The following is a 28000-nucleotide window of genomic DNA, read 5'->3' as shown; positions in this document are numbered from 1 at the left end:
GAGTCAATGAATAAACCCCAAAAATTACCTAAAAAGTATATATTAAGCTTTTAATTTATAGCAGGACTTGCATTAAACTGTTACTTGCCAATGGTGAAAAGTAGTACAAAAAAACTGTCCAAGTTACATAAAAGTAAACACCAAATTCATTGGGACCTAAAAATTAAAACATCAAACAAAAATCAGAAAAATTTCATAACCTATCAAGTGATTGGGAGGAGTTGAAAACAGTGACATTCAGACTAAGAAAGAGACAGGATGACAGACTGAAAAACAAAGCATGTATCTTCATCTAACATTCTTTGTCTAGTGGATATAAACATAAAAGGGCTCCATTCCAGAAGTTTATTTGATGTAATTAACAAATTAACAATAATTAAAATAAATAAAAATAATTTACATTCTCAACAATAATATATTACATTTGTAAATGCATATCTTTATCTGTTATCCAATTTTGTCATGGATCAAAATGAGAACAAGTAATTATAATGAGGATGATCGAGTACAGGTAATTACAATGAGGATGATCGAGTACAAGTAATTACTATGAGGATGATCAAGTACAAGTAATTATAATGAGGATGATCGAGAACAAATAATTATAATGAGGATGAACGAGTCCATAATTACAACATGATTTCTGAACGTAATGCGGCTTTTTACTTCAGACTAACTAGCCCCAAAAATTTTCCATAAGATTAGCACTATTTATCACGCATCATAATATTTTAAAGAAAGAAATATATATAGATATATGGTAATACTAGCACATTCGTTAAAAAAGGGACTGAGATACTAACAGATGGACAGATGGATGGACATGCAACTTTTCAGAAGATATCATAGTTGTGTGACAGGGTATAGAAATTAACCAATGCTCCTTATGTACTTAGAAATATACACTTTTGAATAGAATATCCAACCAATAACTAAAAATATCAATATATAGTTCATGCACTTTGTCAATTTGTTTTAAATACAAACTTAGATCTACTATAGGGTTTTACTTTTGCGAAAATCACCATTTTCTTTTGTGCCACACAATGCTACATTTGCAACACAACATGCACAAATCATATCATCACATTTGTGTTACAAATGGTACATGTATCTGCAAATGTTACTTGTAAAAAAGATTTATTTTGGTTTAAAATTAATAACATTTATATAAGCAAACATAGATACCAGGGTACCATACAAAATTCATATATATAGTTAACTTCATATAAATAAAAAAAATAAATAGCATGAAGAACTTTAGCTTTAGAATTACATATTTACTGTATATTAATTTTATGCAAACTGGAGCACAAAAAAATATTTAAAACAAAAATCATTTCAAATATACAAATAAATACCAATGACGTACATTTTGGTGCAATTGTAAACTTGGTGACAATTTTTCAAAAATGGGTCCATCTGCTATTTTGTTTTGAGTACATTTATGAAAAACTGATATTTGATTCATATGTCTAACTTATCTTGAACTATCAACCTCCAAAAAACAATAAGACAAAAAACAATAAATTAGACAAAAACAAAACAAAAAACAAAAAAAAACCTAAAAATTATCCCCAACAAAGGTAAACAATTTTCAGATTCTCATCAAAAGTATAATCCCACAGTGTTGTTACCAAGGACATAAATATGCAGGTTCCTAGGAGCATTTTGATTCTTAATCTGAAGAGATTCAGAGTGTGTCCATGCAAAAACCTGGCAGTGGATGGCACATGGCAAATTTTGTTTTAAAAAAAAATATATATTTCATATCACAAATGCATCCTTTCTCAAAGTTGAATGTTGGTTTTGTTTAACTGCAACGATAAAAGAGAAATAAATTACATAGAAAGCATTGAAATTCATTGAAAAAGGGAGATAACTCTTTTACTTAGTGCAAAATTTGGTTGGTTTCTTAAGGAACTGTAAAATCATTTTTAAGCCATCCATTGTCAACTGAAAAAAATCTTTGTACTTTAGAACATATATATGATATAAACATTACACTGAAACAAAAAATTCCCAGGGATAAAATTTACCATGTGCCATCCATATCATAGGAACTGTCTGATTTCTAGATAGACAGTCTCCTTAGTATTACAAAGTTAAAATTTATTCACAATAGACCCTTTCATGTTTACTGTTGGTAGTCAAAAAGCATGGTTAGTATTCACTTCTGGGAGGAAAATTCTTTTGTTCTACCCAAGTCCTTTCTTTCAGAAGTATGTGCCCTGTATGATCATTGACTATCTTGCAGTAATTATTTGAAGTTTTGACAAAGTGGGATTCTAGGAATTCTTGTATATTCTCATCTCTGAAACACCTTGTAATGTAGCTTTTGGTCTAACTCGCCATTTCTAATGTTTCCATAACTTAACATGTTAAAAAAAGTAATTTCCAAAGTTTCACTGTGAATTTCAAAGACAAATGATTTCTTAAAGATGCATACCCTTGTGAAGCTTGATAAATAAGGCTTTCAAAATCATAATGCTAATGGTATAATGATCCTAGAAGTATTTCACAAAATTTACATGAATAAATAATACTAAAATCCACATTTTTACTTTTTCTGCTAACTGACAGCATGAACGCAAGTTAATCACACATGTAAACAATATTCATACACTCCTGTAGTAAATCAAAAATATGATTTTAACATACACATTTTCAGCTTTATTTAGACCACTTTTGATCAAAATACACACAGATACTGCACTTAAAATGAAAAGATCTAGGTTTGTGTGTTTTTGGTACATGGAGGGGTGGCCATTTGACACGGAAGTGGAAAGTGCAACATAATTTAGATGATTTGTTAGAGAACTTTGTTAATATATTCTGAGTCATCCACTTTTGATACAGATCCATGTGCTCTCTGACAAAATAATGAGTTACCAGTATAATTACATTCAAACAAACAAGAGGCTCCCAAGAGCCTGAATCGCTCACCTTGTTGAATTTTGCCTTTCAACGGCAATAAATTAAACAAGAAGTTGTCCAACAATTTTGATTCAAGAAGTCTTTGGTAGGACTATCACAAGATCTTTTCAACAATTAAAGTTTCTTTTAATCTATCATAGTTTTCAAGATATTGACTGAAAACTATTAAAAAAAAATTATTTTTCCACTTTCAAGGGCAGTAACTCTTACAAGGAGTCTGAAGACTTTTGTAGTTCTAACAATATGGATCATTTCAGCTACTGAAAGAATTTGGATAAACCTAACAGTTTTGGAGATATATGTGAAAAACTACTGTCTGACCCCTATGTTCTATTTTTAGTAATGGCAGCCATGTTTTTTGACGAATAAAAAATCCCCACACCACGTATATGCAGTATACCCCAAGAAACATTCATACCAAGCTTGGTTTCAATTGGACAAGTAGTGTCAGAGGAGAAGATTTTTGAAAGAAATAACATTAAAAATAGCAAAAATCGTTGAAAAAGGGCAATAACTCCAACATGGCTTAATGGATTAAAACCAAAATTTGACCAGAGATAGATCTCATCATGCTGAACACTTTTATTCAGTCAGAATTCAGCTAAACCTAACGGTTTAGGAGATATATGTGAAAAACTACTGTCTGACCCTTATGTTCTATTTTCAGTAATGGCGGCCATGTTTTTTGACAAATCAAAAATCCCCACACCAGTTCTATGCAGGATACCCTAAGAAACATTCATACCAAGTTTGGTTCTAATTAGTCAAGTAGTTTCAGAGGAGAAGAGTTTTGTATAATTGTTAAACGATGACGACAGATGACGAAGACGATGGACGCCAAGTGATGGCAATAGAAAAAATGGCAAAAAACAGAAAAATGGCGGAATAAAATTTTCTTTGTACTAGCCACATCATGGAGTCTGCTTGGTTTCCACATGCATAGTCTCTTAACAAATATTTAAGCTAGAAAAAAAAGAAATATCCGATTCTGAGTTATTGTATCATGATTTATAAATTGGCCTTCAGGATGAACTACTCTGTGAAGGTTTGTGATGACGCTTCAGGTGGATCTTCAGTGTGCTATTCTGGGCAGTGGCATACTCACAGTAGGTGCACTTGAAAGGTTTTTCACCTGAAATGGGTTCATGAACTGTTGTACATGTATTAAAGAAATAAAAGCAATAACCAATGTCAAATTTGAAATGACTGGTAAATAATGTGTAAAGCATGTTTTTGTTTACAATGAACTTTGTTTTTTTATTTAGTGCTTTATAGTTAAACAAGGTTTACAGCTCATTGTTCTATAAGGCACAACTAAGGTTTGAATAGAAAATGAAATTTGTATTTCTATAGCTTTCCACCCTATACATGTGTTTCTTCAAACCAAAGGAAAACTTTAAGAAATGTGTTCATAGGACACGGAAATCATTTAAACTCCTTACACTTGGAGTCAACAGCGAATGAATGTACAACAAAACCAGACGACTCGAACCCCTTACACTTGGTGAACAGGGAATGAATGTGCAACCAAACCAGAACACTCGAATCCCTTACACTTGGTGAACAGGACTGAATGTATGACCAAACCAGGACACTCGAACCCCTTACACTTGGTGAACAGGGAATGAATGTGCAACCAAACCAGAACACTCGAATCCCTTACACTTGGTGAACAGGACTGAATGTATGACCAAACCAGGACACTCGAACCCCTTACACTTGGTGAACAGGGAATGAATGTGCAACCAAACCAGGACACTTGAACCCCTTACAGTTGGTGAACAGGGAATGAATGTGCAACCAAACCAGGACACTCAAATATAAAACAACTCCTTCTGCAAAAGCTGCATACCAGTACCAAAGTTAGAATCCCATGATCCAATTAAATTTTCTGTAAATTCCTTAGTGGCAGTGTGGAAACAGTATGTACCGGTACATGTATGAATGAATGAACACTAAATGATAATAGCAGCATTGCATAACAATTAAAACTTTAAAAGCTTACCCCAACTGTATTTTCTACAATTATTTTGATGCAAGAATTTATTAACATAATAAGACCCATCATTCTTCTAATACTTGCCTGTATGTATCCTTATGTGTACTTTTAAATGACTTCTCTCTACAGTAGAATAATTACACTGGTGACATTTGAATGGCTTTACTCCTACAAAGTAAACATGAATCCTATTGATAAAAAGCATTGTTTCAAATGTAATTAATATGTGTATCATCATGATAATGAACTGGTAGATGTATCATCAATGTGTATAAATATAGGAATGTTTGTGTGCTTGAAAATGATAAAACAGTTTATGAAGTGTACAAGATTATTCACAACAAAATTAAGTTCTGCAATGGGCTGTAAAACAACTTGATTGCTTGCAAGAAAGTCACTACTGATATAGTTTGTCAGGGATCAGATTACCTGTATGTTTACTGATGTCACTATTGATATAGTTTGCCAAGGATCAGATTACCTGTATGTTTACTCAAGTCACTACTGATATAGTTTGCCAGGGATCAGATTACCTGTACATTTACTGATGTCACTACTAATATAGTTTGTCAGGGATCAGATTAACTATATGTTTACTCAAGTCACTACTGATATAGTTTGCCAGGGATCAGATTACCTGTATGTTTACTGATGTCACTATTGATATAGTTTGTCAGGGATCAGATTACCTGTATGTTTACTCAAGTCACTACTGATATAGTTTGCCCAGGATCAGATTACCTGTATGTTTACTCAAGTCACTACCAATATAGTTTGTCAGGGATCAGATTACCTGTATGTTTACTAATGTCACTACTGATATAGTTTGTTAGGTATGTCACTATTGATATAGTTTGTCAGGGATCAGATTACTTGTATGTTTACTCAAGTCACTACTGATATAGTTTGCCCAGGATCAGATTACCTGTATGTTTACTCTAAATCACTACTGATATAGTTTGTCAGGAATTAGATAACCTGTATGTTTACTGATGTCACTATTGATATAGTTTGTCAGGGATTAGATTACCTGTATGTTTACTGATGTCACTATTGATATAGTTTGTCAGAGATCAGATTACCGGTATGTTTACTCAAGTCACTACTGATATAGTTTGCCAGGGATCAGATTACCTGTATGTTTACTGATGTGACTACTGATATAGTTTGTCAGGGATCAGATTACCTGTATGTTTACTCTAAGTCACTACTGATATAGTTTGTCAGGGATCAGATTACCGGTATGTTTCCTGATGTCACTACTGATATAGTTTGCCAGGGATTAGATTACCTGTATGTTTACTGATGTGACTACTGATATAGTTTGCCAGGGATTAGATTACCTGTATGTTTACTGATGTCACTATAGATATAGTTTGCCAAGGATAAGATTACCTGTATGTTTACTCTAAGTCACTAATGATATAGTTTGCAGGGATTAGATTACCTGTATGTTTACTGATGTTAGTATTGATATAGTTTGTCAGGGATTAGATTACCTGTATTTTTACTGATGTCACTATTGATATAGTTTGCCAAGGATCAGATTATCTGTATGTTTACTCAAGTCACTACTGATATAGTTTGCCAGGGATCAGATTACCTGTATGTTTACTGATGTCACTACTGATATAGTTTGTCAGGGATCAGATTACCTGTATGTTTACTCAAGGCACTACTGATATAGTCTGCCAGGGATCAGATTACCTATATGTTTACTGATGGCACTACTGATATAGTTTGTCAGGGATCAGATTACCTGTATGTTTACTGATGTCACTACTGATATAGTTTGCCCGGGATCAGATTACCTGTATGTTTACTCAAGTCACTACTGATATAGTTTGTCAGGGATCAGCTTACCTGTATGTTTACTCATGTGTTTCTTCAAATGAATCCTTTGGTTAAATGCACTATCACACTTGTCACATTTAAATGGTCTGGATGTTGGATAGCGTCTCCTTCGTGAGTGACGAGGACTATCATCTTCATCCCTTTGTAACTTAGAATCCAAATTGTGACCACTCTTATCTAATGTTCCATCAGTAAAACCTTTCAATGCAGTTTGGACCCTTTCTGGCATAGCAATAGAACTGATGTTTTCTGGGGTAGCATCAGATGAATTAACTGTTGTTGAAGTGTTCTGTTGACTTGTAGTTGGTTTAGACTGAAATGTATGCTGGGATATCACTAAAGGTCGGATAGTACCATCAGTCTGGGTAGTTAAGGAATATGCAATTGGTATTGAAAATATTGCCCCTGGTTGCAGAATAACAGTTCCCTTAGGATTATTCTGGGTATTTGCTGTGCTTCGAGACAATCCTGACACCTGAAACCCTATTCCACTCAATGATGTGGAAGTTCCCTCATTATTAGAGGAAGATTTTTCAGACAGAGTTCCATCATCATTTGGCTCCAGGTCTATAAAGATAGTGCCACTGTTTTTTTTATCAACATTTTTATAAATGCGTCCAGATTCAGAGCTAGAAATACGTCGTTTTAGTTTTTGTCTATAAGACAGCGTATGCTTTGTCTCAAAATGTCTTTTCCTCTTTTTAGGAACCACAGCATTGCAGCACTTCTTCAGGCCTTCATGTGTACCAGGTATTACAGTAACACCACAGTTCTTACTGTCACAGCATCCTATAGTACCATTGTCAGAGTCACCATCATCTGGATTCACATTCTCTGATGACGTTAAATTTGATGATACCTGAGAAGTTATGTCACCTGGTTGTGATAAATTTGCTGACTCTGCAGTTTCTGAAGAGTTTGAATTTGAGGTAATTTTTGCAACATCATCATCTTGAGAATTTAAATTAGAAGAAAGTGAAAGATCAGATGATGAACTATCTAATATTTCAGAGGTTCCCTGTGATAGGCATCCAATAAGAATGTTGGTAGAAAGTGGTCTGGTCACTGTTGGTTGTGTGTTGTTTGGAACCAGTTTTTTTTCGAATGGTGTATTACCATTCGATATTGTTCCAATCTGCTGTTGAACAGTTTTGTCTGAGGGAGTTTTTAACATGAGCCTGCTATTTAGTTCTGATTTCTGTAGCTCAGAGACATGGTCTTTGCTTTTTAAACTATGTGGTGCCACAATCTGGACATCTAAATTAATTGACTTGGTCAACACTTGCTTTTCTTCTATTGTACCTGTACTTTGGGAATGTTGATTCACACTGGTGGACTGAGGATCAATATTACTGGTATATACAGGTTCCGGAGATGACTCTAATGATATATTAAATTCATTTAAATTGCTATTTTTAGCAGGTTCTGTTATGTAGTTTTGATTATCTGCTGAGGTACGAAATAAAGACTGTTCTTTAATAAGATCATTTGTGTCAGATGAAACATGTAGTACACCATGACAAGCTCTTGAAGTATTAAATAAAGCAGTCTGATCTGTATTGGTCCTTTGAGAAGACATGATGGTGGTAGTGTTCTGATGAACTACTTCACTATCTATAGATTGTGCTGACGCACCTTGAGAGGCTAGTCTAGATCTTCGTGCTGCTTCCAGTAGCAGTTTAACTGATGGGAGGGTACCGTGCTGTTTCGAATTTAAATTCTGGGAGGGGTAAGGTAGCTCACTGACTTCATTTCTCATCTGGTTGTTCCCATTTATCTGGTTTTCAGTTGGATAGTTATTAGGTCTGTCTTGCTGAAGATTATGGTCAATGAAAACAGGGTGTGAAGATTTGTTTTCTGAAATAAAACAGTTCCCTGGTTCAGCATTTTCATTACTAATATGTGTATTCGTAAGATGCTTGTTGACAAGAGGAAAAATAACTCCTGATTTCATTATGGCATTCAATAATGAAGATGAGAAAGTTCTACCACTACCTATCTGTGTCAGATTATCACCATTGTTTGCAAGTTGTAAGTTTTGCACACTTTCTGATGTAACTGAAGGTGTGATTCCAGAAATCTGTGTATCAGCTAAGCTTGGGTCACTTTGTGATACAACAGACTGTGTGACTTGAGAAATCTGTGTATAAGGTAAGCTTGGAACATTTGGCTGTGTACTTTGTAATCTGTCTCCTGAGTTCTGTGTATTAGTTAACCATTGAACATTCTGTGACATATTTTGCAATCTGTCTCCAGAGTTCTGTGTATCAGGAAACCTTGGGACCTTCTGTGGTGTATTTTGTAATTTGTCTCCAGAGTTATGTGTATCAGTTAACCTAGAAACATTCTGTGGTGTATTTTGTAATCTGTCTCCAGAGTTCTGTGCATCAGGAAACCTAGAAACATTCTGTAGTGTATTTTGCAATCTGTCTCCAGAGTTCTGTTCATCAGGAAACCTAGAACCATTCTGTAGTGTATTTTGCAATCTGTCTCCAGAGTTCTGTGTATCAGTTAACCTAGAAACATTCTGTAGTGTATTTTGCAATCTGTCTCCAGAGTTCTGTGCATCAGGAAACCTAGAAACATTCTGTAGTGTATTTTGCAATCTGTCTCCAGAGTTCTGTTCATCAGGAAACCTAGAACCATTCTGTAGTGTATTTTGCAATCTGTCTCCAGAGTTCTGTGTATCAGTTAACCTAGAAACATTCTGTAGTGTATTTTGCAATCTGTCTCCAGAGTTCTGTGCATCAGGAAACCTAGAAACATTCTGTAGTGTATTTTGCAATCTGTCTCCAGAGTTCTGTGCATCAGGAAACCTAGAAACATTCTGTGGTGTATTTTGCAATCTGTCTCCAGAGTTCTGTGCATCAGGAAACCTAGAAACATTCTGTAGTGTATTTTGCAATCTGTCTCCAGAGTTTTGTGCATCAGGAAACCTAGATACATTATGTGGTGTATTTTGTAATATGTCTCCAGAGTTCTGTGTATCAGTTAACCTAGAAACATTCTGTAGTATATTTTGTAATCTGTCTCCAGAGTTCTGTGTATCAGGAAACCTTGGAACATTCTGTGGTGCATTTTGCAATCCATTTCTCGAGTTCTGTGCATCAGGTAACCTTCGAACATTCTGTGGTGCATTTCGTAAATCGTTAACAGAGTTTGGTGTATCAGGTAGGCTTGACACATCAGAATGTGAGACTCTTAACTTATTTGATTCAATATGAAGTTGTCTAGCATTGTGTTGTATATCAGAAGACAACTGGGCTGATGACATATATTCTTTTATTGACTGAAGTTGCTGAAATTGACTAGAAAGTAAATTTTCTCTGCTAACTTGACTTTGTCTATCCGAATATAATTCAGGACTTTTCTCAGCAATTTTTTGTTGCATCTGAGATGAAGCAACTTGATAAAAGTCTTTTATTGTCAAACTATTTAACAACTCTTGTGATGCAAACAATGAATCAGAATTTTTATGGTTTTCCTGACTGGAAACTAAATCGTGAACGGTTTCATCTGGGGATACTGTCACTTCCTGAATCCCAATCACATTAGAAGTTCTCTCAAGAAACAGCTTAAATTTGTGGATTGTTTGGGCATGTTTCAGAAGTCCAACTGCTGTCATGAAACCTTGAGGACATGAACTGCATACCAGTTCTACAAATAAAAAACACAACATGATATTATCTGAAACAAAATTTTATCATAGTGGACTAAAGTTTTTTTATCGCTTTCTTCATAAATGTATGGCAAGCCAAAGAGGACAAAAAGCGGTATTTTTTAATATTAAAACATAAATTTCTAATATTACAAAATCATTCTTGTAATATTAGAAAATGTATTTTAATATTAGAAATTCATTTCTTAATACTTAAAAGTTCATTTTCTAATATTACAAATTCCTGATTTAGTAATGTTATAAAATATCACATTTTGTAATATTACAAATTGAATTTGTAATATTAAAAAATTAATTTCTAATATTAAAATCACTATGCAATATAACAAAATCAGACACATTATTTAATATTGTCACAGATGGGCGAGTGGTCCACAATAAGTAAATTTGTCAGGTCTCATCGTTTTTATAATAATGATAAGATATGCTGCTTCGAGATTATACTGAGTAAAGTTCATTATTATTCATACAAATATGTGTAATTCTGTAAGTCAACAAAGATGATGGCCTTCAGAATTCTCCACTATATATATACCTATAGAGTATAAGGTGGGGATTGTCGGTGTATTGGGATATCACATCCTGTTAAACTACTTTTATCTCTAATGTTGGAAAACTAACTTAAAACAAAACAAAATATCAAAAATAAAAATATATAGGCTTTTTACCCATGAATCACATTTTGCATGATCCTTAGCTGGAGTGCAACATAATATGTGAAGTTCAGACAAAAGAGAAAAATTATAATAAAGTATAACAAATCAGTTCTCATGGTATAGTGTAGTAACTGCAAGCTCAAGCATAAGGGTGGTTTGAAATCTTTAAACACAGGTGCTCAAGGGGTGTTGCCATAGATGAAAGGAAAGTTGACAATATGACAAAAGAAGTAACCCTTTATCTCAAGTTATTTAGAAGTAGATGAGATGTATCCTTTTAATCTAAGATTGTTTAATCACCATGTAATCTATAAAGTGGGAACTGATATTCAAAGAGTTTGGTTAAATAATGCTCATCCTTTTGGATTATATCAACTATCTTTTACTATTTTTTACTGATCTGAACTATTTAAACTTTTCTTAATAGATGAAAATTGTGAAATTGTGGTTTTCCTTAAAATAATAATTGTGGCAAACTGATAAGGATTGATGAAAACATGAATGCTATTATGGTATCAATGAAAATAAAATGATTCACAGGGTGCAGCTTAACAATACGACGGAGATCGAACCCAGAACAATCAAGGCAAGTATGGATACACCATTCAAGCTAGATTTAGCTCTGAATTTTCAGAAGAATTTTACCAGATTCACACTGGTCCCTTTTTGGCCAATTATTTCTCAATAACCACAACTTTTGATAGAATTTCGAAAAGACCATTTACTTCCACTCAAGTTTTTATCTGTACATCAGGAAAATGTTTGTTCTGGTCCCTTTTCTGCCCCTCATTCTGTATCAATTCAAGCCATAAAACCAAAAATCAATCACATTATCCTTTTGTGATATGGCATCTTGTACAACAATTCCAAAGAGTTTCATTCATTTATAGTCTAGTTATTGACATCATAAAAATGCTCGATTCTGGTCCCATTTTCATCCCTAATTCATAAAAAGTTTGTAATAACCCCCAAAATCAATCAAAGCCTTCCTTTCGTGGTGCCCCACCTAATGGTACAATTTCAAAGAGAATTATTTATTTACAGTCGAGTTATTGTCAGGGCAAGGTAAAAAAGCTTGATTCCAGCCCCCTTATTCAGCCCTGAATTCTTAAATAGTTTGAGTCACAACACCCATAATCAATCTCAGCCCCTTCCTTTTGTGATGTGACACTACATGTATGTGGCACAATTTCAAAGCGTTCCATTCCCTTTAATTTACTCCAGTTATTATCTGGACATCATGAAATGCTTGTTTCTGGCCCTTTTTGGCCCTTAATACTTAAAAGGCATTAACCAACCCCAAAATAAATCCCACCCTTCCTCTGGTGGTATAACACTCACATCACGAAAATACTTGTTCACTGAATGAAGAGAGTTAAAAGTACTTTGTGTGAATTATGATACTTATCAACATATGTTCAAGAGTCATGTCAGTTCTACAAGATTTTACGTGGGCTGCAATCATGAACTTTGGAGATAAGCTTCTAAGACTTTGTCTCATAGATTTTCTCTAATTGCACTCATGTTAAAATGGATAGTTCTAATATATAATATTGACACACTTGTTGTCAACAACTCAGATGTACAGATATTAGAGGACAGTCTAGCATTTTCCAACAATACACTTACAAGATAAATAACTGTTACTGTAATATTGTCAATGTGTATATTCTGTTTCCATGGAAGCATTTTATCCATAATTCTAATACATATAATGTTGAGTGATCATACTAGTAATGTATTATCAAAATATTATATAGTGGCCTTACCAGCATCATCTCCTCCCATACTTGTGACAGGTTCCTGACAATCTTTCTTTTTGTGTTTGATGAAAGATGTTATTTTGTCTAGTTTGAATTCTGTCATGCATTTCCCACATGTCAAATAATCATCATCTTTCTCCACTGCAATATATAAAATAGTCATCAGCATTCTCCATTGTAATATATAAAAGTCATCAACATTCTCCATTGTAATCTATTAAATAACTTTGACAACACTGAACAAAAAAGCTGTATGAAAGGTTACATTTGTGTAATTTATATTCAGTTTCTTTATTCCCACTGTAACAAGGGACTCAGGCTTTTTTGAACTGATTTTTAGGTGTGTTTAATTTCCACAGTGCCCAGATTTTAAAGGGGGAAGGTCGTGATCACGCCAAAGTACTGTAACCCTGCCACTTTTTTTGTGCCCGTCCCAAGTCCAGTTTTCACCTCAAGTTTATTTTTTCTGTTACTTGAGTATATGGGAGCAACTATTTTGCAGTACTTGTGCATAATGTTGTTTTGGCGCCTGCTGCAGCCTGTCTTATGGTATGAGGATTTCCTCATCCTTCATTGAAGACCAATAGGTGGCCTTGGGATGACATTTTCATCCTGATGGGGTTGTTAAATTTCCAAGTGTTGAGGGGATTGCAAAATAGAATCTTAATTAAGCATGTTTGCAGATGATACTCAATTGTTTAATAAGGATAAAGCATTGATTAAAAGATCCTTTGAGATTTAATCAGTATATGGAAAAGCTTCAGGGTCAAAAATTAATTATAAGAAAACCAAAGGCCTGAAAAATGGCCACCTCAGAGGCCAGTGAAGTCATTTCAGATTGTACTATAGAGATGCAATTAAGGTGCATTGTTTAATTTTGTAAAACTTAAAAATTAAAGGTGAAACTTGGTGGAAATATTAAATGCCAGTAGTAGAGCATTTGTATTTAAATAGATGCAATACTTGTAAAGGCGAAGTGGTGTAAAATACATGCTTTAAGCTTTTCAGAAAGATTCACGTCCTGGCTGGATTGAGTTCTCTCCCTGCACCAACTGGTTGTATTTGAAAAATGCAAAATTTCGCACAAATTAAAATCATCAAGGAATAAGTAGAAAAAGGTACTTATTTTTAAGTTTTCTTTTATACCACAACATACCTGCTTACTTTTTCTGGTAGTTTTAAAGTGTCTGATATTTTAGAAAACCTGTTTTTGACAATTTATTTTGGGAAGGCACCCAATATTTGTTATGAAAGAGTAATCAAGGGAACCAAGGTTATAGCGGCAATCAAAAGAATGTAATCCAGGGACAAACACCAGACATGGAAAACAGACACACACAACAAAGAACACAAAGTAACTAAAACCATACACACAATGTAACAAAAGTAAATGAGCAACTTGGACTCCACTATGAAAACTGATATATTTTTTTCATTATGTTACCATAGCAACAGATTTATATGACAATATATATAAGAATATCTATCTTTTTTTCATGAATATCCATAATGTAAGATTTGCTTCTTTAAGTGTCTCAATTAAAAAAAACAACTTTATTTCCATAAATTGTCATAAAATTATCTGCATTGACCTATTTATAGTGTGGAACCTCAACAAGATTACAAAGGCCAACTAACAATGTTAAAACTCTTGGAATTCAGCATGGTTATAACACTGATAATGATAAGTTGTGGTCCTCAAAGATAATGCTTATACAGTTATCTTCTCTCTAAGAACCCAGAGAAAGTAGGCCAAACATTAATTTTAAAATAGGGAAAACAAATTACACATACATGTGGTTGTCAGTGGCCAAATAGCCAGACAAAATGTGCCCTTGTCACACATTTTTGCGTTATTTGCATCATAATATTGATATAAATAAAATATTGTTATATTTAGGCCTAAAAGAAATTACCTGTGCTTCTTAATGTTTTTTTTTTAATCTTAATTGATGTCGGTATTTGGTTGGACCATAGCATATATATCATAATTTATTTAAATTTAAAGAAATGACAATTTGTTTAACCAGATTATGCCAGTTTGATAATTGCATTATATTGTACATTCAAGAATAGGAATTTATTAAGGTCACACTTTAAATATGGTATTTTTGAAAGTTATATTTAAAAAAAAAAATTATATGTGTACATGTATGTTGGTTACATTTTCTCTGTGTACAAAACAGCAGTGTAATGATGCAATCTACAAAATTACCAACACCAGTGGGGGCTCAAACTTGAGGACTCCTGGCACTGTATCCCAACACACTAATGAATGTTAAGACCACTAGTGCAGCAAGTTAAGTACAGCTGGGACTAATAAAACACACGAGTCAGTAATATTAAAACTCAGAGTACAGGGTATATACCGGTACCAAAATCTGTAACCTGTATCCATATCCGTACCAACTTTTCCAAATATCCTAATACTCTTTTGCTGATTTCTTCATTATTACATGATATTTCCAGATGATAATTTGTATATATTTACAAAATGATATGATGGCCAGGCTAAAATCAATGATTTTTTAAATGTTTTTCAAAAAATTGTTATTTGTTGCAAAAGAACCGAAACGTGTAACCCAAAATTCCTCTACCCAAAATCAAAATTATTAGAACACTATATTATCAAAATATACAAGGGCCATAAAGTAAAATTACATCTGATTCTATTTATGAGAATTTCGTTACTTAATGTCCTTCGTTTTGTATGTCTGTTTTCCATGTTTGGTCCTTGTCCCTGGATTACTTTCTTTTGATTCCGCTAGAACCTTGGTTCCTTTGATTACTCTTTTCCCCTACTGGTATACCTGGTCCATGCTCTAAGTTTTAAGTGGAGTCTGAGTTAAACGCCATAAATATCTGCGTAACAGACTCCTGAATCAGATGTATGAGGAAATACGTCTTAAAAGGTCTCTTACAAAATTCTTTTTTAGATATCATTCTTTAATTGAAAAATACTCAGTTTCTTCTAAAACAATGAGTAATGATTGTTTTTTGGAAAATGTTCTTTGTGCTGATGTGACTGCTGATTTACCAATTATGGCAATAGCATGCAAATGCTTTTAATCACCACTGGTATAGTCATGCTGCAATGAAAGAGGGAGGTTCAGCGTGGTGCAAAACCTAGATTTAACACACCATTTTGTCTGAAGTGCCTGTACCATGTCAGGACCACTGGGGTACCAGCTGTTTCGGCGGTGTAATATCTATTTTGCCAGATTCATTTTGGACTTGATTATGAAATGGATTAGTGTTTTATTATTACCATTATTTGCTCACTTACTTTTACTTTGTATGTACTATTTTGGTTATTTTATGTACTTTGATGTGTGTGTCTTGATTCCCCTGATTATACTTGATCGTATCCATTCTTTGCTGCGATTCATGCTACAGTACAGTATGGAATTCACACTCCATCATTTTTTTTTAAAATAACAAATCTTTCAAAACGTTATCAAAAGTCTTAAAGTGAAGATTTAAACTCTGACGATGTATTCAGAAAAATGCAAAAATTCGGACTGAAAAGTGAAAAATAGTCAATTATTAGTGTGGTATGATATCTTCCAGTTACATATTGTGGGATTTTTGAGAACATAAATGCAACTTAGTATGAAAATACCATAAACTAGTGTTTACTTTAGTTGATTTAAAACATCATTCAGAACTTTAGGACCAAGTTTCAGTATAAAATTCCTAATAATAAAAGAAAAATCGGAAATGTTTTGGGTATTAGAAATTTGGTATAGGTATGGGTATTGGTTACACATTTCAGAGTGCACCGGAATACAGTATCTTAATTTTCTACCAGTGAGAAGAACCCACTGGTAAATATTTAACGAGAATAGGTATGGTGAATACGTCAAAGAAACAACAACACACAGGGATGAAAATATCAGAACAAGGCCAGCCCTGGGTCTTCAATGAACAACAAGGAAACCCTCACACCACAGGGAAGGCTGCAGCCATTAAATACAGGTACAGCGAAAGAGATGCCCCTATATACACAAGAAACATAAAAATAAACTAAAGGTGAGAACAAAACAAGACAGAAATACTTGACTTGGGACAGGTGCAAAAAATGTGGCAGGGTTACAGTACTTTGGCATGATCACAACCTTTCCCCTTTAAAATCTGGCCACTGTGGAAAAAATATTACACAATTTAACACACCTAAAAATGAGTTCAAAAAGGCTGGAATTCCTTGTTACAATGGAAATACAGAAACTGAATATAAATTACCAAATGTACAAACTATGGACTACTAGCAGTTAACTGACATGGTATTTCCAGGACAGTTTAAACCTACAAAAAATTGTTCCCATCATATGTAAAATCAATCCCAATTCTTCCCATGCCATTATGAGAACCATGGTGCACCATAAGGCATACAACAAGGACACAACCGATGTCAAGCCAAAAACTGCTTATACATGAACATATAGTGTTTTAATTTCTACAAATGTACATGTATGTAAATCTTCATGAGTGAATAAATGTTAATACCAAAAAATGTTATCCTTAATGATTTGACAACAATATCATAGTTATATCCCTTATGTATAAGCCTAATCAACGGTTTAGTTGACCTATTGGCTAAGTATCGAGCTTTGAATGTTACTAAAAAGAAAGGGTGAGAAATATCCACACTTTTTAATCCTTTACAAATACATCTATATTTGAGAATTGTATAGAAATGTATTGTTTAAAAATTTTTGAATGATTTTACAAGCTTGTGATATCATAAATCTTGTTGTAGTAATTTCTCCATTGTATATAGATTCCTTTTGTTACAATAAAAAAAAATTGGTACAAATACAAGCAAATCGAACCAGTTGTGATATGTAAACACCATATGATGGTGAAAAGGGGACATCACCATCTAAAATTGAAAAGTTGACAACAGGGAACGAAAAATCATCCCTTTTATTGTAAATTTTAGTATTAAGTTTACCATGATCAATATGAATACTATGATCAAGAACGGGGCATTCTTTATTATCACTATTGGCTTTATCTAAAGACAGATCTACAGGTTTTATAACTTTAGTCTAAATATTGAAGTCATCGTTGTTTAGAGCCAAAATATCATCCCAAAATCTAAAGGTGTTATTAAATTTTTCTACCAAATGTTGTTTGAAGAGTAGTAATTTATCCTGGTCATAAATTGTGATTTGTAACAGTACAGCAAGAGGTCCTGCAATAAGTGGTGCATAAATGGTCCCCATGGGAATTCCAATAACTTGACGATAAAGGGTTTCAACAAAGCGTACGAAAATGTTATCTAACAGTAACAGGAATTTGAGTGCTGTAAGCATATCAAACGAAGTCCAATTAACATAGTTTTTTTATGTTTTTAGTCACTAAGAAATGATCTACAAGAATTTGAACAAATATATTCACATCCTGATTTATTAAATAACCATTTGATAAGGCATGTGAATTTTTCCTTTTTGAGATCATGTAGAAGTGTAGTGTATAAAGTTGAAAACTTTTAACAGAAATGAAAGATCCCACATGAGCATGTTACTTACCAAGCACATCAAGCGAGTTTTCGACACTCCAAAAATAGTTAATTCCACTATTTTTATAAGCTTTGTTACAAAAATTTACAGTTAGAATTTTTAAGATATTGAGTGTTCTAGTAAGTTAAATAGGAAGTCTAGTTGTAGAGCAATGACTTCCATGAAATGTAATCTATATAAGGTGATTTGTGAAGTATGGGAAGCCAGTACATTCATGTAGTAGGAACTTCCATGCTACTAGGCTCAGCTTGTGAAAAAGGTAAGGACAAGTTTGTGTTTCTTCATAAATTCACTTTCTGAAAAGTTAGTCAGTTGGAACATTGGTGAATTCCAATGAAGCACGGTATAAAAAACAAAGGAATAAAGTTAACAATCTTAAACAATCACTGAAAGAAAAATTTGAAAATAATTTAGATAATATTATCTTAGAACACACATCAAATCCTAAGGCATATTGGAAAATAATGAAAACATTAATAAAATCAAACAAAGGTTCCAATGAATTGCCACCCTTACAAAACATTATCAATGACTGCAGTGTAGAAGCAAACGCTTATAGAGACGAAGATAAGTGTAACCTATTAAACAAGTATTTCTCATCGATATCAAAAATTGATGATGATAATATAAATCTTCCTGATTTCCCACTTAAAACTCATGCTAGACTTAATATATCAAAAGCAACTTTACAGGACATTGTCGACGTCATTCAAACTCTCAGGCTAAATAAGGCATCAGGACCAGACCTGATAAGTCATAGGATGTTAAAAATATCCCCCAAAATAATTGCTAAGCCACTAGAATTAACATTCAATAAATCCTTACAGCACAGTATATTTCCCTTGCAGTGGAAACTTTGAAATGGGATTCCAATTTTCAAGAAAGGTGGTACTTCATTACCTCTAATTACAGACCTATTTCTCTTATAAGCTGTGTTGGGAAAGTAATGGAAAGTGTTGTTTATAAGTACATTTACAACCACCTTCATTCAAACAATTTACTATATAAGTTTCAATCAGAATTTCTACCAGAACGATCCACAGTTCATCAGTTAATTAAAATGTTTAACAATATACTCAATTCATTGGAAAAGAAAGAAATATCATGCTTTGTACTCCGCCATTTCTCAAAGACCTTTGATAAAGTATGGCATCGGGGGTTATTGCATAAAATGAAATCATATGGCATACAAGGTAAACTTTTGGATTGGTTTCATAGCTATCTTAAAGATAGGAAACAACAGGTAGTCAGTCATAAAGACTTCTTCGACAGATCTTTGCAATACGTCTGCCGCAGTGCCGCAAGGCTCGGTATTAGGACCCCTTTTATTCATAATTTATATAAATGACATAGCAGATAGTCTATTTTCCCTTTGTAGCATTTTTGCTGGTGATACATCTTTCGGCTACCCAAGCAACAACGTAACAGATATAAAGAATGTTATTGATCGCGATCTTTTATCGTTGGACAAATGGTCAAAAACGTGGTTAATGGACTTTAACCCAAATAAAACAGAAATTATGATGTTTTCAAAAGTCAATCTTCCAACTATAAATTTCAGTCTGAACAGGAAAAGATATTCCGCTTAACAAAACTCATAAACCTTTGGGATTTACTTTTAGTGATGACGCAAAATGGAACGATCACATAGAAAATCTAGCTACCTCGATTAGAAAGCATCTTAGTATTCTTTGAAAATTAAAATTTAAACTTTCTCAGAGTCACTTAGAAAAACTATTCAGTGTATATCCGACCTATATTTGAATATGCCTCAGAAGTCTGGGATAATTGTGGGATAGTAAACACTCAAACGCTAGAAACTTTACAACTCGAAGCTGCTAGAATAATAACTGGCTTACCGATATTCACCAAATCGGAGCAAGTATATCGAGAAATTGGATGGGAAAAACTAGAATATCGAAGAAAACAAAAAATTAAATTTATTTCATAAAATAAATAATAAAATGGCTCTGATTATTTACAAGATCTAATGCCACCAAAGATTCAATCAACTACAGTATATCTGCTTTGCAATGGTGAAGGTATCATTGTTCCCTTTTGTAGGCTGTGGGTGACTCGTGAATCCTTTTTTCCATCAACAATAATTGAATGGAATAAACTAGATAGAACATTAAGGGAGATTCAGGCACCCAAACAATTTAAATCGTGTTTACTGAACACCAGTGATAAATTAACTGTTCCCAAATATTTTTGCTACGGCCCAAGAAATTTAAATATATTGATAACTCAACTTCATAACTCTTCATCCTTTTTAAACTTTGATTTGTATAGAGTCAATATTAAACGAAGTCCATCGTCTCATTGTGGTAATACGTATGAGACTGCTCACCATCACTTTTTTGTATGCCCTATTTATAGCAATGCAAGAACCAAACTAATGAGCGACCTACAGTGGGTTCTTGAATTTTGCAATATAGACCTACATATACTTATTGGTCTTGCAGAAAATCTACCAGAAAAACAATATCAGGTTGTGTTGGACTGTGTATATTCCTTAATTAAAAGCACGAAAAGATTCCTTATTGATTGAGCTGGATTAGTACACATCACATCACATTTAACCACATCAAATAATGTTATATTTTTACTGTCTCGTCTTAACTTTGTAAAACATAAATAACACTATTGAATTTGTATGCCTTTACTTTATTATAATTCTTATTATTTCAGGAGAAGACTTCATAAGTATGTTATTTTACTTGTGTCTGATCCATTTTGTTAATTACAAATAAAATATGTTTAAACTAACATTGGTGAATTCGTCATTTTTATTGGAGAGCTTCAACATAAAATTTACGTCAAATAACAATAATATTACTTGCAGTTTAACTATACTGTAGCAGGAACAAAAAAAATCCTTGCTGACTTCTTTCACTTTGTGTTTCATTTGTTAAATACAGTTTGGATGTTGTTTATCAGGAGTAAAGTGTTCCTCAAAAAAGATGTCAACTATTTTCATAACTGCTTTAAAGAAAGGATCTAATACTTTCTTGTGTACTTTTTCATATTTTATTGATTTAATACTATGTTGAAGCTCTCCAATAGAGTTTTATGGTCGTCATCATGAACTCGTGGATCGTTATGGTGTATCCATCTGCACCATGAAATCTGATTTATTCAACAGTTCATAGTTTTCCTTTCCTTGTTTGTCTACCCCGAACTTGGTGGGTGTTTATAGAAAAGCAAAGGACGCATTTAGAAGAGTTTCAATAATTATTAGGGTATGTAAGTCTCATTCTAGGTTCATTTTCTATACCGGTATTTCCGATGTAGAACGTATTGAAAACTTGACCGATCTGTGTTTTGTTGTTTACTTCCGGGTACTTGAAATGCTGTAAAACAATGCAAAATCTTCATTTATGTTTTTTCTTCCTACATTTATCATGTAGGAATAGTTATTTGTCATTTTGATTGGTATTTTTTACGCAGAAAGATTTTTGCCCTTAACATTGAACTCAACGCTCTCTAAATGACGAATCTATGCTTTTGAATGGTAAATTAGGACCCATTCTCGTGAAATCACAGGGTCACATGACGAGACTTACATACCCTATTAATATATTAAAAACGAATGTCCAAGATTTTAACTTATCAGAATGATATGTACATGTAGTGGAACAAGTTGTTGTCAATGTTGACAAATAAATAGCAAATAATTTTACTTTGACCACGTCATATAATAAACCATGGACTAAAGACTTAAGTCAAATTAAGGACTTACTTTCTATTTGGAAAGTGTTAGTTGCTTTAACAGTAAATCATGAAGTCTTTGAAACTTGCTTCACATATTCACAGTTTCACACGGCACGAAAGTTCTTTGGTTCACATTGCTTCGCCAGACCGTGTGCAAAATGTGAAACCCCGGTAATGAGTGACTAAACTCTCTCTTCTTCGTTTTCTTATAGTGTACACTGTCTGTTAGACTTGATATAATTGTACTTAATCGGCCAAACTCCTAAAATTTTGACGGAAACTTGTAAATATCATATGAACAGTTCGCTAAAAACAACCGGAAGTTGCTTTCTGCATCTCTAAGTAGCGTTCGATAATTTCTACTCATGATTTATATTTTGTTTTAAGACTGAAGGTATTTTTTTTAATGATCAGATGTTCGTATGTGATATCTGCATAGCTTTATTAATTAACTTAAACAATTTATACTTATACGTTAGTTAAAAAAATAGTCGATGTAATCTGAAATTAGATTTAGTTCAACTGTAAGATGATGAGAGTTGATCGAACGCCTTTCAATTTTTCTTCCCTTCGGAATATCATTTGCCTTTTTGAGATTGAGTGAAATATGAAACGTGTTTAACCTCTTCGAAGTTTACCACACATTGACATACCTGGTCTTTCGTCTTGGACGATACCTAAGTAATGCTTTTCTTTGTTTTATTTAACACGTTGTCGTTATAAAAGTAATGTTTTATCGTAAACTATATTGTTGACATGAGGAGCGCCATGCCATGGTTTGGAATGCCTCTGTCGGCTCTGGCTTTATAGACTATCAAGTTCTTCTTACTACAAACACTGTGAAGTCAGTCTCATATCTTGACCTACACTTAGAGATCGATGGCAAAGAAAAACTATTGACCAAACTATATGACAAATGCGATGACTTTTCATTCTGTATTGTCAACTTTCCTTCGATCTGTGGCAACATCCTTTTTAATTTTACTGCCTTTAGGCTTTACCACTTGTGTATTGAGTTTTCATATGACAACTCATACCTTATACCATAGCTTGCTGTAACTACGCAGACTTTTATATCATGCTTGACTTCTTACAATTAGGCTTTATCACTTCAGGAGTTTTAATATGGGGTAGGCATTGCCTAAATCAGTGAGCACCGTGAGCTTTCCCTTACATGTACCATCAGTGCGAGACTCGTAAAAATTATAAAGGACATTACAAAAGGGGGGGTGGGGGGTGAGCAGGGATGAAAATTTTTGCTTCACAAGTGCATTAATTGTATTTATATTTAAACAGCAAGTAAAATCAATGTCTCTATTTGAAAATCTGTCTTAAATAATGGGGAGTTTTTTCAATAAATGAATAACTTGAACAATTTTTTTCCCCAAAATTCCAACCCCATACCCCCTTTTCCCTCACTCTTAAAATGGTCAATAACTTTGAAGCACGTCACAATACTTAACATTTTTTTATCCCTTAAGGGCATCTCTAGCATCATCAATTTCAGTTTTGGCCTGTTAGATCAATCTGTACAGGTACGGGAAATATTACAGTTCTCCACGGATGGTGGGAATATTTTACATATATCATGTGACGTAAACAAAATTAAGATGACAGCTGCAAATTCCAAACAAGAAAATGATTACCTTACCTATCTTAGAAAAGCTATGCTTCAATTTTGATAATATAATCAGAGTTATATTATTTTCCGAGGTGGATTAGGTTCTTGACAACAGCAGCAATGGAACGGCGGAGGTACACGTACATAGATCCACGTGTTTCCCAAAGTTTTTATAAACATAACTTTCACTTCTTTAAATAAGTAAAACTAATTAGAAAAAGACTTGAAAACTATCAGAAAAGATGAATTTATTTTTACTGAAACGTAATCGTAACCTATATTTTTTTACTTGTTGAATCGAAGGAAATGATGAATTTTCTCCATAAGGACAGTCACTTTTTGTTACTTCAGGGACATGACTTTTTTTTCTTCAGTATATTGGGGAACCTTAAAGTACACGTATAACGGTAGAGCTTCCACAGATTTGCAGTGCTCGCTATAATCGTCTGACGTCATCATGAACTCATGGATCGTTACGGTGTATCCCGTAAAATTAATTTGTTCAACATGTCATAGTTTCCTTTCCTCTTTTGTCTATCCTGGACTTGACAATGAAATGGCCATTTTATATCATGCCCTTCAGTGATATTTTCCCTAAATTACTTAAAATGACAATTTTATGTAACATGTAATACCATTTTGATATCATTGGTAATTCAAGAAGCTGTAGTAGTTAATATCTTTAATCATTATGAAAAAAATCAAGAGGATCCCAGGAGCCTGAATTGCTCACCTGGTTGAAGTTTGTCTTTCTAGGGTAATAAATTTAACAAGATGTCCAACAATTTTGACTCAAGAAGACTTTGGTAGGACTTATCATAAAGATCATTTCAGCAATTGAAAGTTTCTATCTATTATAGGTTTCAAGATATTGGCTGAAAACTGTAAAAAAAAAAAAAAAAAAAAAAAAATATCATCTTTCAAGGGCAGTAACTCTTACAAGGATTCGCCTGACAACTTTGATCCCTGAAGACCTTTGAAGGCCTTTTAATAAGGATCATTTCAGCAGTTGAAAGAATTTGGCTAAAGCTAACGGTTTTGAGATATATGGGAAAAACTACTGTCTGACCCCTATGTTCTATTTTTAGTAATGGGGGCCATGTTTTTTGATGGATCAAAAATCTCCACATCAGTTCTATGCAGGATATCACAAGGAACAAGCTTGATTCTAATCAGTCAAGTAGTTTCAGAGGAGAAGAGTTTTGTACAATTGTTAACGACGATGAGGGACGATGACGATGGACGACAATGATGACGGACGATGACGTACGCCAACTGATGGCAATAGCTCACATGGCCTTTGGCTAGGTGAGCTAAAAACTGATTTCAACAATTAATATCGTGCCTATTTCATCAATGTGTGATTCTTATTCCATGCGGTATGACAGTTTGAGTACTTTGAATATCCCAAGCAGTGACGTTAGTTATTTCAGGGATGATATCAAGTTATGAGTCTGTTTTACTGATAAAATTCTTGTTGCTATGTTTTTTTTTAAATATCTTGCACAATGCACTTAATTACTCTTATAGTATAGCCAGATTACCAATATCGCTACACTGACTTTATGGGAAAATGGAAATAATACCAGGAAAGGCAATTTTCTTCAAATTATGCATTTCTCTTAAATATGCCATAATTTAGCTTATGGTCTCACTAACCACTTCTAACGTTTCCATTACTTTACATGCTCAAAAAGTAATTTTCAAAGTTTCACTGTGAATTCCCAGGACAAATGACATCTTAAAGTTGCATACCATTGAGAGGCTCGGAAAATAAGGCTTTGAAAATCATTATGCTAATGGTATGATGATTGTAGAAATTCTTCACAAAATTAACTTGAATACATAATACTGAAAGTCCAAATTTTAACCTTTTCTGCAAACTGTCAGCATGGACGCAAATTACTGAGACATGTAACCGATATTTATACACTTAAGTAGTAAAGTACAAATATGATTTTAAAGTACACATTCCCAGCTTTATTTTGACTACTTTTAATCAGAATACACACAAATAATGCACTTACTATGTGTTTTTGGTACTACATAGGGGGTGGCCATTTGACCCGGAAGTGGTTAGTGAGACCTGACTCATTGTAAGAATTATTGCCCTTGAAAGATGAAAAATGACGTTTTTTTTTTACTGTTTTCAGCCAATATCTTGAAAACTATGATGTAAAGAATGAAACTTACAATTGCTGAAATGATCCTTATGACACGACCTACGAAATTTTGTGGGAATCAAACTTGTTAGACGACTCCTTGTAAGAGTTATTGCCCTTGAAGGCAATAAATGATGTTTTTAGTTTTATGCCAATATTTTGAAAACTAATAATAGATAGAATGAACTTTCAATTGATGAAATGCCCGTTATGATAAGTCCTACCAAAGTGTATTTGAATAAAAATTGTTGGACAATTTTTTTTTGGAGTTATTGCCCTTGAAAGACAAAAAAAAATGACCAGGTGAGCGATTGAGGCTCCTGGAAGCCTCCTGTTTTTGTAGTTTTTCACAATTTTGAAAATCTTTTTCTCTTAAACCATATGACAAAGTTCAATAAAATTTGGCATAATTGTTCTTTAGGCAGTGGTGCACAAACTGATCATTTAAAATTTTTCATCGATTGAAATACATTGCTGTCATTACTAAAAATAGAACAGAGGGGTCGAAAACACACATGGCCATCATTACATAAAATAGAATATAGAAATCAAAATGCCTTTTTAGCTCACCTGGCCAAAGGTGAACTATAGCCATCAATTGGCGTCCATTGTCCATTGTTGTTAACAATTTTTCAAAACTCTTCTTCTTTGAAACTACTTGACCAATTAGAACCAAACTTGGTCTGAATGTTTTTTAGGGTGTTCTGCATAAAACTGATGAACTGATGTGGGGATTTTTGAAAGAGTAATCAAGGGAACCAAGGCCACAGCGGTAATCAAAAGAATGTAATCCAGGGACAAAGACCAGACATGGAAAACAGACATACACAACAAAGAACATAAAGTAACTAAAATCATACATACAAAGCAACAAAAGCAAATGAGCAACCCGGACTCCACTGAAAACTGGGAGCATGGACTAGGTGCACCGGTAGGGCAAGCGTCCTCTGCCTTTCTAGAATCACCTGCCAAGTTGCTCATAAAAAGTGATTCGTCGAAAAAAAAAAAGGTTGCTAAAAATGGAACATAGGGGTCAGACATATATCTCCAACCATAAGATATATCCAAATTTTGATGAGATCTGTCTTTGGTCAAATTTTCGTTTTAATCTGTTAAGCTCTGTTGGGGTTATTGCCCTTTTTTGGTGTTTTTCCCTATTATTAGTATTATTTCTTTTAAAAATCTCCTCTAAAACTACTAGACCAATCAGGACCAAACTTGGTGTGAATGTTCCTTACGGTGTTCTGCATAGAACTTATGTGGGGATTTTTGATTTGTCGAAAAACGTGGCTGCTATTACTAAAAATAGAACATAGGGGTCAGACTGAAGTTTTGTATAGCTGTTTTATATTTACTTCTGGTGTGAGGTGTTGTCATGTGACCACAGTTTGACAGATTCCAATATTTTACAATTTGTTATGAATATAATTCCGGGAAATATTTTAATGATCCGAGATGTGGTGTATTAAGTGGTATGTGAGTTGAATACTGTTGATGTTTTTGATCCAAACTAGGCAGGAGATATCAAGGGATATCAAAGGAAAACACATTTTTTTTAGAGAAGACAAATGAGAGATGTCTTACAGGTTCATACATGCTCAGTTTTATTCACAAGATATCTCTTGTGCTCATGGGGTGACTGGATTATTTGACACATGAGGTATTTTTTTTCAAATTTCTCCTACCATTATCAAATTATTGCTAAACCGGCCAGTGTCTATGTGTGTGCTATCAATGTACTCTGGCCTGGGTACTTATATTTTTAATAATTGAACTCTGGTCAGTCTTGATACTTTTATTTACTATAATTGTACCTTGGGAACAGTGTTTTGTACTACACCTACATTCTTTTTTATTAAATGTGTAATCTGACCTCAAAAAAAAAAACCCTGAATCATTGCAAAACTATGTGATTTCTTTAGATGATGTTGTAGATGTCAACAAATGTAAAAAAATCATGGCACGGAAAGTAGAACAAGAGGCCTAAAGCATATTTTGAGTCTTTTGAGACATTTCATCTCGCTATCATGATCAGAAAATGTGAACTAAAAAACAAATATGTGTTGCAGAGAACAGGGAGAATCCTTTGC

The 28000-nt window shown here is 33.6% G+C and overlaps 2 protein-coding genes across 2 annotated transcripts in view; one reads left to right on the top strand and one right to left on the bottom strand.

Moving 5' to 3' along the window:
• Positions 1–331: 331 nt before the first annotated feature.
• Positions 332–22455, bottom strand: LOC148615721 (uncharacterized). The gene is made up of 5 exons (XM_088582247.1): positions 22156–22455; positions 12895–13029; positions 6800–10447; positions 5021–5104; positions 332–4069 (listed from the first exon to the last, which is right to left on the bottom strand). Coding segments are annotated over exons 1-5 (3978 nt in total). The 5' UTR covers positions 22157–22455; the 3' UTR covers positions 332–3959.
• Positions 22456–22679: 224 nt separating this feature from the next.
• Positions 22680–28000, top strand: part of LOC148615720 (TOX high mobility group box family member 3-like) — a 46491-nt gene continuing 41170 nt past the window's right edge. The window contains exon 1 of the mRNA XM_088582246.1: positions 22680–22808. The gene's annotated coding sequence lies outside the window, so the exon portion shown is untranslated. The remainder of the gene's footprint in view (positions 22809–28000) is intronic.

The sequence above is a fragment of the Perna viridis genome, chromosome 5 (assembly GCF_037379345.1).
Source record: "Perna viridis isolate PV_CMFRI_1.1 ecotype Kerala chromosome 5, ASM3737934v1, whole genome shotgun sequence".
Lineage (NCBI taxonomy): Eukaryota > Metazoa > Mollusca > Bivalvia > Mytilida > Mytilidae > Perna > Perna viridis.
Note: the sequence above shows the minus strand (reverse complement) of the source record. Positions and strands in the feature narration are given on the sequence as shown.

Coding starts and splice junctions, on each gene's coding strand:
- LOC148615721 (XM_088582247.1), bottom strand. Junction 5,105..6,799: donor ACACATGAGTAAACATACAG/GTAAGCTGATCC, acceptor TTTACTTTGTAG/GAGTAAAGCCATTCAAATGT. Junction 4,070..5,020: donor ACACATAAGGATACATACAG/GCAAGTATTAGA, acceptor AACCCATTTCAG/GTGAAAAACCTTTCAAGTGC.